Source organism: Scyliorhinus torazame, chromosome 4 (assembly GCF_047496885.1).
Source record: "Scyliorhinus torazame isolate Kashiwa2021f chromosome 4, sScyTor2.1, whole genome shotgun sequence".
NCBI classification, from domain to species: Eukaryota; Metazoa; Chordata; class Chondrichthyes; order Carcharhiniformes; family Scyliorhinidae; genus Scyliorhinus; species Scyliorhinus torazame.
In genome coordinates, this window is record NC_092710.1 from 344,620,324 (window position 1) to 344,637,095 (window position 16,772).

At 47.2% G+C, this 16,772-nt stretch overlaps 1 protein-coding gene across 1 annotated transcript in view; it reads right to left on the minus strand.

Moving 5' to 3' along the window:
- The window catches only part of LOC140411190 (dynein axonemal heavy chain 8-like), a 2,783,184-nt gene that overhangs the window by 1,947,692 nt on the left and 818,720 nt on the right, over positions 1-16,772 (minus strand). The window contains exon 30 of the mRNA XM_072500280.1: positions 12,727-12,831. Coding sequence (XP_072356381.1) covers positions 12,727-12,831 — 105 coding nt within the window. The remainder of the gene's footprint in view (positions 1-12,726; positions 12,832-16,772) is intronic.

The following is a 16,772-nucleotide window of genomic DNA, read 5'->3' on the forward strand; positions in this document are numbered from 1 at the left end:
ACTACTACCCTATGACTTCTGCACCTTTCCAAAATCTGTTTCCCAATCTGTTCCTCCACATCTCTGTTACTATTGGGGGGCCTATAGAAAACTCCTAACAAGGTGACTGCTCCTTTCCTATTTCTGACTTCAACCCATACTACCCCAATAGGGTGATACTCCTCGAACTGCCTTTCTGCAGCTGTTATACTATCTCTAATTAATAATGCCACCCCCCCCCCCCCCACCTCTTTTACCACCCTCCCTAATCTTATTGAAACATCTATAACCAGGGACCTCCAACAACCATTTCTGCCCCTCTTCTATCCAAGTTTCCGTGATGGCCACCACATCGTAGTCCCAAGTACCGATCCATGCCTTAAGTTCACCCACCTTATTCCTGATGCTTCTTGCGTTGAAGTATACACACTTCAACCCATCTCCGTGCCTGCAAATACTCTTCTTTGTCAGTGTTCCCTTCCCCACTGCCTCATTACATGTTTTGGCGTCCTGAATATCAGCTACCTTAGTTGCTGGACTACAAATCCGGTTCCCATTCCCCTGCCAAATTAGTTTAAACCCTCCCGAAGAGTACTAGCAAACCTCCCTCCCAGGATATTGGTGCCCCTCCGGTTCAGATGCAACCCGTCCTGCTTGTACAGGTCCCACCTTCCCCAGAATGCGCTCCAATTATCCAAATACCTGAAGCCCTCCCTCCTACAGCATTCCTGCAGCCACGTGTTCAACTGCACTCTCTCCCTATTCCTAGCCTCGCTATCACGTGGCACCGGCAACAAACCAGAGATGACAACTCTGTCTGTCCTGGCTTTCAACTTCCAGCCTAACTCCCTAAACTTGTTTATTACCTCCACACCCCTTTTCCTACCTATGTCGTTGGTACCAATGTGCACCACGACCTCTGGCTGCTCCCCCTCCCCCTTAAGGATCCTGAAGACACGATCCGAGACATCCCTGGCCCTGGCACCCGGGAGGCAACATACCTTCCGGGAGTCTCGCTCGCGACCACAGAATCTCCTATCTATTCCCCTAACCATTGAATCTCCTACAACTATTGCTTTTCTATTCTCCCCCCTTCCCTTCTGAGCCCCAGAGCCAGACTCCGTGCCAGAGACCTGACCGCTAGGGCCTTCCCCCGGTAGGTCATCCCCCCCCAACAGCATCCAAAACGGTATACTTGTTTTGAAGGGGAACGGCCACGAGGGATCCCTGCACTGTCTGCCTGTTTGTTTTTTTCCCCCTGACTGTAACCCAGCTATTCTTGTCCTGTACCTTGGGTGTGGTTACCTCCCTGTAACTCTTCTCAATCACCCCCTCTGCCTCCCGGATGATCCGAAGTTCATCCAGCTTCAGCTCCAGTTCCCTAACACGGTCTTTGAGGAGCTGACGTTGGGTGCACTTCCCGCAGGTATAGTCAGTGGGGACACCGGTGGTATCCCTCACCAAGAGAGGTAAGTGCAGTGAAATCACGTGCTTAAGTGATTGGATACACTTAACGCTTACCTGAGGGAAGAAATCTGCCACCTTTACCTGGTCTGGCTTATATGTGACTCCAGACCAATGACTCTTCATTGCCCTATGAAATGGCCTAAAAGTTTGCTCAGTCCAAGTGTAATTAAAGATGGCAATAAACGCTGGCTCAGCCAGCAATGCCCACATCACATGCATAACTCCCCAGAAAGCCAGCAAGGATACCTCCAATTAGTTGTCCGCAATGTCCAGTGACTGAGGGACATATTTAATGAAAGAGCCTGTTTAGTCAATCACTAAGGGCGCGATCTACTGGCTGCGTTGTGCTCGAACGATGGCGCGGTGCTGCCGGTAGAACTTGGGAGAGGCCTCTTGCGTGCTTCTTGCAGCCTTTACGCCTCGCGGGGTATACCCACGTACTGCGAGGCATCGGAATCCCGCCCAAAAGGGGCGTGACCAAACAGCGCTCGTCTAAGTACGGTTTAAACCTACCAGCCTCTCTAGCGAGGCTGCAACTGGGCGCTGTTCAGTACTGGCCCATACAAATGTGGACCAGATGGGATGACACCGGAGGCCCCTGTGTAGCCAGGGACAGTGCAGGGTGGCTCTCCTGCCCTCCTCCTGGCACCCGGGCACATTGGCGCTGCACAGTTGGCACCTTGGTACTGACACCCTGGCACTGCCAAGGTGCCCGGGTGACACTGCTAAGCTGGCAGGAGCACTGCCAGGGTGGAAGTGCAAGAGTGTCCATGTGTCAGGATGGAACTGCCAAGGGTCAGGGCCTGAGGGGGTTGATGCCCATGAAAGGAGGGTGGAGGGGGGTTTGAAAGGTGCGGTGGTGCATAGCAGGTATGCAGGGGCCTCTGGGAGTTTGGGGGTCCTGGAAGGGAGGGCCTGTAAAGGTGCGTCGGAGAGGGCCTGAAGAGGGGGGCACCCAGGGATCCTATTGTAGGGTGTCATCATTTGGGGGGGTAGGATAGTACCCAGGTGTGTGGGGGGTGACATTGCCCATGGGTGTGGGGGACCCACAATGTCACGTCACTTAGAGATCCAAGGAGTTGCCGTGTTCCCCACCTCTTCCCAGTGTCAGGCCATTCAGTGAATACTTCCTTGTCACATTACTCTTTCCAAAGTCTATCACCTCGCACTTTTCAGGGTTAAATTCTGTTGCTCGTTTTAGCCTTAGTTTAATTGCTCTTGTTCTGTCACCTTTGCTCTTGAGTCGCCAGGTATCTTTCTGATACTGCCACGTGGTTCAAGTCCGAGTAATGATCAATAATCCAACACACCGCTTAGTAAGAGTTAAATCAACACACATTTATTATATACAGCAATCAATACTTATACATTAATTCTACTTCTAAGCTACTTCCTACAACTATCAGGCCAATACTTAACTTTGGAAATGGCCCACCAGGTCAGGGAAACGAATGGCCTTTCGTATGGGTTCTGAGCCTGCGGGATTCAAAGCTGGTACAGGTCGATAGTCAGGAATGTCTATCTCGTAGCGAGCGTTGGAGTAAGACTTCCGTTTCATGCGACTGTTGTAGAGGGTCAGCAGAAGGGTCTCGAAGGGTGCGGAGAGGAGAAGAGAGAGCGATTTGAATTTGGCCCCTATTCTTATAGTCCCCAGGGGCTTCCCGCCTTTCGGGCGGACCCTGTACCTGGTTCCAAGTGATTGGACTTCGTCCCAATCACTTGGTTCGATATTCTCCAATGCTGGAGCGATTCCCTGATCGATGGGCGGTCTTGGGGTGGTCGATCACCTCTCTTTTGTGTAGGCTCCTGCTGGCGCCGAAAAGTCTGGGTTGGCTTTGTGTGTCTAATTTGTAGCATATTGTTCCCGGGGATTGCTAATTAGTATTCAGATGGCTGGTGTGTTGTTGTGTTGATGGCTGCGGGTATCGATTCTGTCTGGCCTCCCCAGAGGCGAGTACACAGTATTGCCTGCAGCTGCCTGTTTGAGTCCTGTTGGCTGATTTTCCCATCAGCCTCTTCCGTTTGCCATTTTAAATCGGGGTTTGGCCATTCTAATCGGGAGTTAGCCATTTTAACCGGCTACAATTCCATCTGTCCTTTTTCTGTCCATTTCACCATCCCGTCTATATCTTCCTGTCACCCAAGACACTCAACCTCACTGTTAACCACCCGACCAATCTTTGTGTCATCTGCAAACTTACTGATCCTACCCCGCACATAGTCATTTATGTCATTTTTATAAATGACAAACAATAGGGGATCCAGCACAGATCCCTGAGGTACGCCACTGGACACTGGCTGCAGTCTGTCATCACCCTCTGTCTCCTATAGCTAAGCCAATTTTGAATCCACCTTATAAGGTTACCCTGTATCCCATGTACTTTTGCCTTCTTCATAAGCCTCCTATGTGGGACCTTGTCAAAGTATTGCTGAAATCCATGTACACTACATCAACTGCACTGCCCTCATCTACACGTCTGGTCACATACTCGAACAATTCAATCAAATTTGTTAGGCATGACCTCCCTCTGACAAAGCCATGCTGACTATTCCAGATCAAATCTTGCCTCTCCAAGTGGAGATAGATTCTACCCGTCCGAATTTTTTTTGATAGATTCCGTACCACGGTACCACTGGGTGGCACAGTAGCACAGTGATTAGCACTGTTCCTTCACAGCGCCAGGGTCCCAGGTTCGCTTCTGCTTGGGAGACTGTCTGTGCACAGTCTGCACGTTCACCCTGTGTCTGCATGGGTTTCCTCCGGGTGCTCCGGTTTCCTTTCACAAGTCTCGAAAGACGTGCTGTTCGGTAATTTAGACATACTGAATTCTCCTTCTGTGTACCTGAACAGGGGCTGGAATGTGGCGACTTGGAGCTTTTCACGATGCCTTCATTGCAGTGTTAATATAAGCCTACTTGTGACAAAAATTATTGTTATTATTACCACGGAAGTGAGACTCACTGGTGTGTCATTCCCTGGATTATCTCTACAACCTTTCTTAAATAGTGGGACTACATTAGATGTTCTCCAGTCCTCTGGCACCTCCCCTGTGGCCAGGGAGGAATAAAAATATTGGATCAGAGCCCCTGTAATCTCCTCCCGCGCCTCTCACAGCATCTTGGTACACAATTCATCTAGACCTGGACACTTGTCCACTTTTAAACCTCCAATACCTTGTCACTCCCTGTGACAATTTTCTCAAGAACTTCACACTCTCTCTCTCTCTCCCTGAGTTCTAGGTCTGTCTCCTCATTCTCTTGGGTGAAGACAAATGTGAAGTATTTGTTCAACACCCAACCAATGTCCTTTGGCTCCACCCACAGAATTCCCCCTTGGTCCCTAATGGGCCCTATTCTTTCCCTATTTATCCTCTGCCTATTGATAGAATATTTTGGGATTTTTTCCTACTTTTACCAGCCTGAGCTTTCTCATATCCCCCCTTGGCTCTCCTAATTTGCTTTCTTAAGCGCCATCCTGCACTGTCTGTACTCCACCAATGCGTCCATTGATTTACTCCACTTGTACTTGCTAAAAGACTCTTTTTTCCTTCTCATCATATCCTGAATACCTGTGGTCATCTATGGTTCTCTGGGTTTGTTACTTCTTCCTTTCACCCTAGAGGGAACATGTTGGGGAACCTGTACCTTCCTCATTTCCTTTTTGAGCGCCATTCCCCCTTCCCCTCTACTCCCCTGTAGATTTCTCCACAACTAACTCTTTCCACTCTACCGTGACCAGTTCCTGCCATATTTTACTAAAATCTGCTCTCCCCCAATCCAAAGACTTTTTTTTTACAACTTGTCCATTTCTTTGTCCATAACAAGTTTAAATTGTCCACTTGTTATTGACCTCTCTACAAAGGGGAAAAGTTTCTTCCCATCTACTCGATCTATGCCCCACATAATTTAGTACACCTCGATCAGGTCTCCCATCAGCCTCCTCTGCTCTAAGGAAAACAACTCCAGCCTAACCAGCCTCTCTTCATAGCTGAAAGCTCCAACCTAGGCAATATCCTGGTGAATCTCCTCTGCATCCTTTCCAGTGCAATCACATCCATAATAATGGATCACTGGTCTCACAATAATGCTAAGGCTATCAAGGGCTGAGAATATGTGATTGGAGGGTCTAGAAAGTTTGCAATTCAGTAACCTATAGTGCTGCTGAGGCTCAGTGTGCAGAATACAAAGTTACTTTCAAAATTTTTAGTATGACAAAGATGTCAAAAGGCATGGGTTAAAATGAGCAAGTAGCGATTAAGGCCAGGAACATAGGGCTGGAGTCTCCGTTTCTGAGACTAAGTACAGACCCCGGCGTGGGAACAGTGGTGTTTTATGACAGAAAAATCAGCGCAACAGCTGCACCGATTCAGCTACTTTAAATGGGCTAGCAATATCGGCACGTGGAACACAACCAATTCAATGCAAAACGGTGCCGGATTTGCCGGGTCCGTGATTGGCGCACATGAGGCTCACACGCCACAGCCGCACTTAAACGGTAATTTACCCACACACATCGTCCCAGTCAACAAGATGGCTGGAAGGGGAGTAGCACTACGGTCCAGGGATACTGAGCTGGACACTCTCATGGGCGCTGTGGAGGAGAGGCAGATGATCCTGTACCCTGGTCCGGGAGGAAGGCCACCGTTCTTCATGCCTGGGCGCAGCTGGCAGAAGCAGTCAGCGCCGCGGGCAATGTCGTCCGGACTGGTATCCAATTCAGGAAGAAATTGCACGACATCCTCAGGGAGGCCAGGGTGAGTAGGCAGCGCTGTGCCCCTGGCACTAACCCCGCTCCCCCCTCCCCCACATACCTGTAACCCATTCCCCCTCCCCCCCCCCCTCCCCCCCACTGGGGTACCGCCGAACTCCCACCCTGCCCCACATGCCATCCGCCATGGCTGAGTGCCCTGGCTACTGAGGCCACCATCTACCCAACCCCCGGGCTGCATGCGTCGGACCGTCTAACGTTTTTTCTGTTTTTGTTCCCCCCGCAAGAAAAGGCCGTGCACAATCGCCGAGAGTGGGAGAAGACAGGAGGGGGAACCACCAGAACTGCGGGCCCTCACCATGCCCAAGCAGGGGGCACTGGACATGGTTGGCAGAATGATGGAAAGGGAGGTCGCCGAGGCGTAGTTCGGCGGCTGGCGAGCAAGTGAAACGCTGCTTAGTTGCGGATCCTCATGACACATGTGTGCCCCCCCCACACACCCCCACTTGCCTCACCCTCCACCCCCTCACCCCATACCCTCCTCACGCCACCCCGCCGCCCCACACCCCCCACCCCACTCAACCCATCCCCCCTCACCTCCCACCCCTCACTCCCCCGCACTCCTCCCAACCGCATGCCCCCCCCCCCCCCGCCCCCTCCCCCCGGCCCGCTGTCTAACTATAAATGTTGCCTTGTGTCTTACAGCACTGCCGAAGATGGGACAGGTCCATCCTAGACCCCGCCCCCAGCCAGTGCCAGAGCCGGTGCCCCCCAGACAGCCAAGCACTGATGGGGAAAGCAGCCCGAACACTAGCCTTAGAGACACTGCCTCAGGACACTGTCCTGAGACTCAGGACACCCTGAAGCTTGAGTCAGAGGAGAACATTCCGTCACAGCTGGCTCCAACACACTCCACCATCCCAGAGACTACCAACCTGGGAAGGATTTTCCCCTTAATTGCCATTGACTCCAGTTTTGCTGGAGCTCCTTGATAACGGCAGTCAAATGTTGCCGTGTTGTTGAGGGCAGCCACTTTCACCTCAGCTTTGGGGTTCAACTCTTTGGTCCATGTTTCTGCCAAGGCTGTAATGAGACTGGCAGAAACCGAACTGAGTGCCAGTAAGCAGGTTAGTGGTGAGCAAGTGCTGCTTGATAGCAACCTTGATAACACCCATTCGATTACTTTAGCAATCATAGAGTGTAGGTTGATGGGGTGGTAATTGCCTGGGTTGGATTTGTCCTGCTTTTTTAGGACAGGCATGCTTGTACAATTTTCCACATTACTGGGTAGGTGCCAGTGTTGTAATTCTACTTGGCTAGATGTGTGACAAGTTCTGTAGCACAAGTCTTCAGGACTATTGATGGAATATTGTCAGGGCCCATCGCCTTTGCAGTACCCAGTGCCTTCAGCCATTTCTTACGATCACATGGCGTGAATTGAATTGGTTGAAGATTGACATCTGTGATGCTATAGACCTCTGGAGGGGATTGAGATGGATCATCTACTCGGCCCTTCTGGCTGAAGATTATTTGTATAATCATAGAATTTACAGTGGAAAAGGAGGCCATTTGGTCCATTGAGTCTGCACCCTACCCAAGCCCACACCGTCACCCTATCCCTGTAACCCAGTCACCCCACCTAACGTTTTGATACTTAGTGAAATTTCGCATGGCCAATCCACCTCACTTGCACATCTTTGGACTGTGGGAGGAAACCGGAGCACCCGGAGGAAACCCACTCAGACACGGGGAGACACGGAGTGCTCTTTGCAAGACTCTTGCAGACTCCACACTGACAGTGACCCAAGCCGGGAATTGAATCTGGGACCCTGGAGCTGTGGAGCAACAGTGCTAACCACTGTGCTACCGTGCCACCCACATTTGCAAATGCTTCAACCTTCTCTTTCACAATGATGTGCTGGGTTCCTCCATCAATCAGGGAGGGGATATCTGTGGAGTCCATTGCTGCAGTGAGTTGTTTAATTGTCCACCACCATTCACAAATAGATGTGGTAGTCCTCGCAGAGCTGGATCTGATCCATTAATGTTGGAACCACTCGAATCTATTTTGCTGGTTATGTCTGTTTGGCATGCAAATAGTTCTGTGTTGTAGCTTTACCAGGTTGACAACTCATTTAGTCATTTAGCGTGAAGTCACCCTCCCCACTCGATTAAATGAATGTAGCTGCAATAACAGTCAAGGAGGTCAAAACCATTCAGGACAAATCTGCCCTCTTTATTGGTATGTCATCACCATGTGAAAATTCACTTCCTCCACAAATACGCATCCGAGCTACCAAAAAAAACATCTCCAATTGCACCGCAGCAACTCACCAAAGCTCCTTCAACAGCTCCTTCCGGGCCTGAGATCTCTACTGGCTAGAATAATACAACTTATGGACATGTGGGACCATCACCACCTTCAGGTTCCCCTCCGAGTCATAATCCATCCAAATTTGGAAATATATTGCCACTCCTCCATTGTTATTGGGTAAAAATCTTGGAATTTCCATCCTAACAGAACAGTGGGTGTACCTACACCACAACGTCTGCAGCAGTTGACAAAAACAGTTCATGACAACTTTCTTGAGTTATGAATGGAAAATAAATATTGCCCATATCTCATGAATGAGTAAAAAATCTGGAGAAAATGAATCTATTATTAGGGGCATAGTAACAGCTGTGACGAGACAGAGAATTGACTCAACCACCTGTGGAATAATTTCAATCTGTGAAAATGACTGTTGTTTAATAAATTGAATTCTGCTGAATAAGAAGGTGATCTGATCATTTAAGGTTTGTTTTGATCATCTATTCCAGGTTATTTGGCTTATGGTGTTGTTTCCTGTAACCTTTTTGTCCGTTCTCTACTCATGCAATAACATTTAATAATTGATTCATGCTTGTTCAGAGTATTAGACAAGTCCCCTCCAAAAATAAGAATGCTACTGCAAATTTCTAGGCCCCCTGATTGTCTAGAGGAATACAGGGGAACAGGGGAAGATCAAACAGAGAAAGAAAGTGCACGATATGAACAAATAACTAAGCATTGCAGATAGCCTAGACGAGTGTAGGCAATGCAGAGGTGAAGTAAAAAATTAAATAAGGAAGTCAAAGAGAGGCCATGAAAAAAGATTAGCAAGTAAAGCTAAAGAAAACCCGAAGATATTTTACCAATATATTAATGGTACAAAGTTTGTTAAGGAAAAAGTGGGACCTATCCGAGATGCAGAAGGGAATTTGTGTGTAGATGCAGACGCTGTGGGAAAGGCTTAAAATGAATACTTTTTCTCTATGTTTACAAAGGAAATGGATGATGCAGATATAGTAGTCCAGAAGGAATGCTGTGAGATATTGAACAGGGTAATCATAAAAAGAAAAGAGGTACTCAAACGGTTGAAATCCTTCAAAGTTGATAAGTCACCGAGGCCAGGTGGATTGTTTCCAAGGCTACTGAAGGAGGTCAGGGAGGAGAAAGCAGATTCTGTGAGGATGATTTTCCAATCCTCACTGGATACAGGGGAGGTACCGGAGGACTGGAAAAATACAAACGTGGTTCCATTGTTTAAAAAGGGATTGAACAAAATGCCAAACAATCATAGGCCAGTTAGTCTTAGGTTGGTGGTGGGAAAAATATGAGAATCAATCCTGACAGACAGGATTAACTGTCACATGGAAAGTCATGGACTGGTCAGGGATTTGCTAAATGAAGGTCTTGCCTCACAAATTTGATTGAATTCTTTGAGGAAATGACAAGGTGTGATGATGAAGGTAGTGCAGTGGATGTGGTGTACATGGATTTTAGCAAGGCATCTCACAAGATCCCACATGGCAGATTGGTCAGAAAGTATACAAGGCAATGTGACAAACTGGATAAAATGTTATCTTATTACCAGAAATAAAGGACAATGGTCGATGGCTGCCCTTGCAAATGGAAAATTATTCCACAAGGCTGAATGTTGGGACCCTTACTATTTGCGTTATATATTAACGATTTGGACGTGTACTTGGGGGGCATGATTTGGAAATTTACAGACAACACAAAGAATGGCTGAGTAGTGCAAAGTGCAGAGGATAGCTATAATCTCCAAAATTATATAGATGGGTTGGTGGAATCGGCGAAAAAGTGGCAGATGGAATTTAACACAGAGAAATGTGATGTCATGCATTTGGAGAGGTCAAACAGTTCTAGATAGTACACACTAAATGGGAATATATTAAGAGGGGTCGATGAAGTGAGAGATCTAGGTGCACAAGTACACAGGTCCCTCAAGGCAGCAGTTCAAGCAGACACGGTTTTTAAGAAAGCATATAGAATGTTCTCCTTCATTGGCAGAGATATAAAATATAAAAGTCAGGATATAATGTTGGAATTGTATAAAACACTGGTGAGACCATAACTGGAATATAGGGGTGGATTCTCCGCTAGTGGGATGCTCCATTTTGCCGGCAGTCCGGGGGTTTCCCGGCGGGGTGGGGCTGCCCCACAATGGGAAACCCCATTGACCAGCCGGTGTAATGGAGTATCCCGCCAGCATGCTGAAACAGAAATGTGGTGAGGCGGGGAGGAGAATCCAGCCCTCTGTGTGCAGTTCTGGTCGCTACATTAATAATTCATTTTTAATCATTTTTACTTCATAAGTAGGCTTACATTAACACTGCAATGAAGTTACTGTGAAAAGCCCCTAGTCACATTCCGGCGCCTGTTCGGGTACACGGAACGAGAATTCAGAATGTCCAAATTACCTAATAGCATGTCTTTCAGGACTTGTAGGAGGAAGCCGGAGCACCCGGAGGAAACCCACGCAGACATGGGGAGAATGTGCAGACAGTGACCCAAGCTGGGAATCGAACCTGGCGCTGTGAAGCCATAGTGCTAACTACTATGCCACCGTGCTGCCCATTACAAGAAGGACGTAATTGCTCTAGGGTGAGTGCAGAGGTTTACAAGAATGTTGCCAGGGCTAGTAGCTATGCGGAGAGATTGAAAAAATTGGGGATATTTTCGTTGGAACAAAGAAGGGTGAGGGGTGACTAAATTTTGGTGTCCAGCATTATGAGGGGAAGAGATAGTGTAGACAGTGTTGCTAACTTTTGGGTGGTTCAATTGGCTCTGTTTTATAACCTTCGCTCTAGAGTCGCCAGGTATCTTTATGATACTGCCACGAGGCTCAAGTTCAAGTAATGATCAATAACTCAACACACCAATTAGTAAGATTCAAATCAATACACATTTATTATACACAGTAAATCGCTACTCATGCATAAACTCTACTTTCTAGGCTATTTCTATAACTAACAGGCCTATACTTAGCTTCAGACTGGCCCACCAGGTCAGGGGAACAAATAGCCTTTCGGTTGGGTTCTGAAACTGCAGGATTCAAAAGCTGGTATAGACTGGTAGCTAGGAGCACCTATCTCGTAGCGAGCGTTGACTTGAGACTTACTTCTTTGGAGGCCACCGGACAGGTCACTGTCAAGGGTAGCTCCGCGTTGCTGAGTGACCCTGTCAAGAAGGACGATTTGAACTTGGGGGCTTTACTTTATTGTCCCCAGGGACTTCCCGCCTTTCGGGGCGGACCCCGTACCTGGTTTCAAGTGATTGGACTTCGTTCCAATCGCTTGGTTCGATTTCTCCAATACTGGAGCTGTTCCCTGATCGTTGGGCGGTCTTTAAGTGTCCGTTAACTTCTTTTGTGTTGGCTCCTGCTGGCGCCAAGGAGTCTGGCTTGGCTTTGTTTACCTTAAAATGTTTCGATTGTTCCCGGGGATCGCTCATTACTATGTAGATGGCTGCTACATTACTATGCAGATCGCTGCTTGTATCGATGCTGTCTGGGTTTCAGCAGAGTCTAATACACAGTAAACTTGCACCTGCTAGTTTTTTGCCTATGTTGGCTGAATTTCCCTTCAGCCTTTGCGGTTCTCCATTTTAAGTCGGGAAGTGGCCAACTCAGGTGGCTACAACAGGATAAAATTGTTTCCCTTGGTGGAGAATTCTAGAACCAGGGCACATAGATTCAAGGTAAAAGGCAGAAAGTGCAGAGGGGACACAAGGAAGAACTTTTTTACACAGAGAGTAATGGGAGTCTGGAATTCGCTGCCCGAGTTGGTGGGGGAGGCAGAGACCCTAAACCCCTTTAAAAGGTACCTGGACCTGCACCTTAAATGCTGTAAGCTACAGGGCTATGGACTGCGTGCAGGTGGGATTAGGAAGGGCACCTGGGTGTTCTCGGGCTAGCAGGGACAAGATGGGCCAAATGGCCTCTTTTTGTGCTGTAACTTTTCTCTGGTTCTGTGGTTCTAAGGTTCCATTATTCCATCGGGGCTGGATTAGCACAGTGGGCTAAACAGCTGGCTTGTAATGCAGAACAAAACCAGCAACGTGGGTTCAATTCCCGTACCGGTCTCCCCAAACAGGCGCCAGAATGTGGCGACTAGGGGCTTTTCACAGTAACTTCATTGAAGCCTACTTGTGACACAAAGCAATTATTATTATTATTATTAGCTCCCTGAAATATTCTCAGATTGAACATCAATTGCTTTGAATGATATGGCAGTTAAATACTCACAGATTTGACTTGCATTTTGTTGAAAGAGTACCGAAGTGTGTCAACTCCTTCTGCTTCCTCTTTTGAAATTTCCACATTATACTTATTCAGAATGCCATATGCTTCCTACATGAAAACGAGGAATAAAACAATACCAGATAAAATTTGTATATGCTGTCCTCTATTAACATTAAATAGCAGAAGAATTAGAAATTATGTATCCATTATGTAATTAATAGATGGTCCAAGAGCCACAACATAAGACAACTTGATAATAATTGCTCTATAAACGAAGGCCAAGGATTATTTTGTTCCATTTTACCATTCTGGTATTCACGTGATACAACAGTCATGGAGTTGTTGACTAATTATGGCAATCAATTTCTGTCAATCAGTCTACAATGATAACTAGAGGATTAGTATCAGTGATTGCTTATGCAATTGCTTCTATTAACCCATGAAGGGGAGGGAGGTGGTTTAGCTCAGTTGGCTGGACAGTTGGTTTGATTTCAGTCCCCCTACCGGCTGAGGTTATCATGAAGGCCCACCATCTCAACCTTGCTTCTTACGTGAGGTGCGGTGATCATCAGGTTAAATCACCAACAATCAGCTCTCCCCTTCAAAAGCATCCTATAGTCATCTGAGACTATGACGACTTTTAGATACAAAATATTTCCTCGGGTTGCAAAATAAAGAACAAAAGAACACAACCTTAAAATTAAAACTTGGCTATTTAGTATTGAAATTAGGACACATGATGATAGATTATTGATTTATTCATGGTTTTAGGTGCTAATTGAGTGCATAGCTAGCTAATCCAGCAGCGGGCAGTAGAGCGGAGCTGCTGATTGGCTGTTGCGGGGAACATTTGCATCAGTGCATTGCGGTCACTACATCCAGAAAGTGTACCTGAGCAAGACACCCAAGGTGTTCAAGTCAAGGCAAGCACCCAGCAGAGGGCAGTAGAGCGGAGCTGCTAATTGGCTATGGCAGGGAAAATTTGCATCAGTCCATTGCGGATCTTGAAGGTGGTTAGTGGAGGAGCTGTTGTCAAGTGACAGTTAAACCCGAAGGTAAGTTTTCTTCTTTAAAAACTTACCTTGAAGAGTGACATCACAGCAAAGCAGTGACCTGATTGGCTAGTAAGGAAAGTGCTCCAATTAGCAGTAGCTGGGAGAAATTTAACTCTTCGTGTGTTGGTAAGTATTGTGATTGGTAAGTAAAATCTTTATTCCTTTCACTTATTCATTATTTGATATTATATTTGTAATCAGTTAAGGTAAAGTGTAAAAATGGCAGGAGATCACAGACCCGTGCTATGCTCCTCGTGCTCAATGTGGGAGTTCAGGGACGCGGCCGATGCCCCTGACTCCTTCATGTGCGGGATGTGTGTCCAGCTGCAGCTCCTGTTAGACCGCATGATGGCTCTGGAGCCGTGGATGGACTCACTTTGGAGCATCCGCGATGCTGAGGAGGTCGTGGATAGCATGTTCAGTGAGTTGGTCACACTGCAGATTAGAATTGGTGAGGGAGACAGGGAATGGGTGACCAAAAGGCAGAGAAAGAGCAGCAAGGCAGTGCAGGTGTCCCCTGCGGTCATCTCCCTCCAAAACAGGTATACCGTTTTGGATACTCTTGGGGGAGATGACTCACCAGGAGAAGGCAGTCGTAGCCAGGCTCATGGCACCGTGGCTGGCTCTGCTGCACAGAAGGGTGGGAAAAAGACTGGCAGGCTATAGTCATAGGGGATTCAATCGTAAGGGGAGTAGACAGGCGTTTCTGTGGTCGAAAACGATTGGTATGTTGCCTCCCGGGTGCACGGGTCAGGGATGTCTCAGATCGGCTGCAGGACATACTGAAGGGGGAGGGTGTACAGCCAGTTGTCGTGGTGCATATAGGCACCAATGATATAGGTAAAAAATGGGATGAGGTCCTACAATCAGAATTTAGGGAGTCAGGAGATAAGTTAAAAAGTAGGCGCTCAAAGGTGGTAATCTCAGGATTGCTACCAGTGCCACCAGACAGTCAGAGTAGAAATTCAAGAATAGTCAGAATGAATAAGTGGCTTGAGAGATGGTGCAGGAGGGAGGGGTTCAGATTTTTGGGACATTGGAACCGGTTCTGGGGGCAGTGGGACCATTACAAATCGGATGGTCTACACCTGGGCAGGACTGGAACCAATGTCCTATGGGGGTGCTTTTGCTAACACTGTTGGGGAGATTTTAAACTAATGTGGCAGGGGGATGGGAACCAGATTAGGAAGTTAGAGGTCAGTAAAGAGGCAGCAACTAAAGCCAGTAAGGTACCAGATAATAAACTCAATGTGATTAAGGGGGAGAGTAGACAGGGAAGAGATGATGAATGCAAAGGGACAGGTGGTCTGAGGTGCATTTGTTTTAATGCGAGAAGTGTAGCAGGTAAGGCAGATGAACATAGGGCTTGGATTAGTACCTGGGAATATGATGTTATTGGTATTACTGAGACTTGGTTGAGGGACGGGCAAGACTGGCAACTAAATATTCCAGGGTATAGATGCTTCAGGGGGGATAGAGATGGAGGTAAAAGGGGTGGAGGAGTTGGATTACTGGTCAGAGATGATATCACAGCTGTGATTAAGGAGGGCACGATGGAGGATTCGAGCACTGAGGCAATATGGGTAGAGCTAAGAAATAGGAAGGGTGCAGTAACATTGTTGGGACTTTACTACAGGCCTCCCAAAAGCGAGCGTGAAGTAGAGGTACAAATATGTAGACAGATTATAGAAAAATGTAGGAGAAATTGTGTGGAGTCATGTAGTGTTGGAGGCGTAGATGGAGCAGAATTTGAAAGGAGCATCCAGGAGAGTTTTTTAGAGCAGTATCTAAAAAGTCCAACTCGGGAAGGGGCCATAATGGACCTGGTATTGGGGAATGATCCCGGCCAGGTGGTTGAAGTTTCAGTCGGTGATTACTTTGGGAATAGCGATCACAATTCCGTACGTTTTAGAATACTCATGGGCAAAGACGAGAGTGGTCCTAAAGGAAGAGTGCTAAATTGGGGAAAGGTCAAGTATAACAAAATTCGGCAGGAGCTCGGGAATGTGGATTGGGAGCAGCTCTTTAAGGGTAAATCCACATTTGAAATGTGGGAGTCTTTTAAGGAAAGGTTGATTAGAGTGCAGGACTGACATGTCCCTGTGAAAATGAGGGATAGAAATGGCAAGATTAGGGAACCATGGATGACAGTGGAATTGTGAGACTAGCTAAGATGAAAAAGGACGCATACATAAGATCTAGGTGACTTAAAACTGCTGAAGCTTTGGAGGAATATCGGGAAAGTAGGACAAATCTCAAACGCGCAATAAAGAGGGCTAAAAGGGGTCATGAAATATCTTTGGCTAACAGGGTTAAGGAAAATCCCAAAGCCTTTTATTCGTATATAAGGAGCAAGAGGGTAACTAGAGAAAGGATTGGCCCACTCAAAGACAAAAGAGGGAATTTATGCATGGAGTCAGAGGAAATGGGTGAGATTCTTAATGAGTATTTTGTATCGGTATTCACCAAGGAGAGGGACATGACGGATGTTGAGGCTAGGGATGGATGTTTAAATACTCTGGGTCAAGTCGGTATAAGGAAGGCGGACGTTTGGGGTATTCTAAAAGGCATTAAGGTGGACAAGTCCCCAGGTCTGGATGGGATCTATCCCAGGTTGCTGAAGGAAGCGAGGGACGAAATAGCTGGGGCCTTAACAGATATCTTTGCAGGATCCTTGAGCACGGGTGAGGTCCCGGAGGACTAGAGAATTGCTAATGTTGTCCCTTTGTTTAAGAAGGGTAGCAGGGATTGTCCAGGGAATTATAGACCTGTGAGCTTGACGTCAGTGGGAGGCAAACTGTGGGAGAAGATACTGAGGGATAGGATCTATTCACATTTGGAAGAAAATAGACTTATCAGTGATAGACAGCATGGTTTTGTGCAGGGAAGGGCATGCCTTACAAACCTAATAGAATTCTTTGAGGAAGTGACAAAGTTAATTGATGAGGGAAGGGCTGAAGATGTCATATACATGGACTTCAGTAAGATTATCAT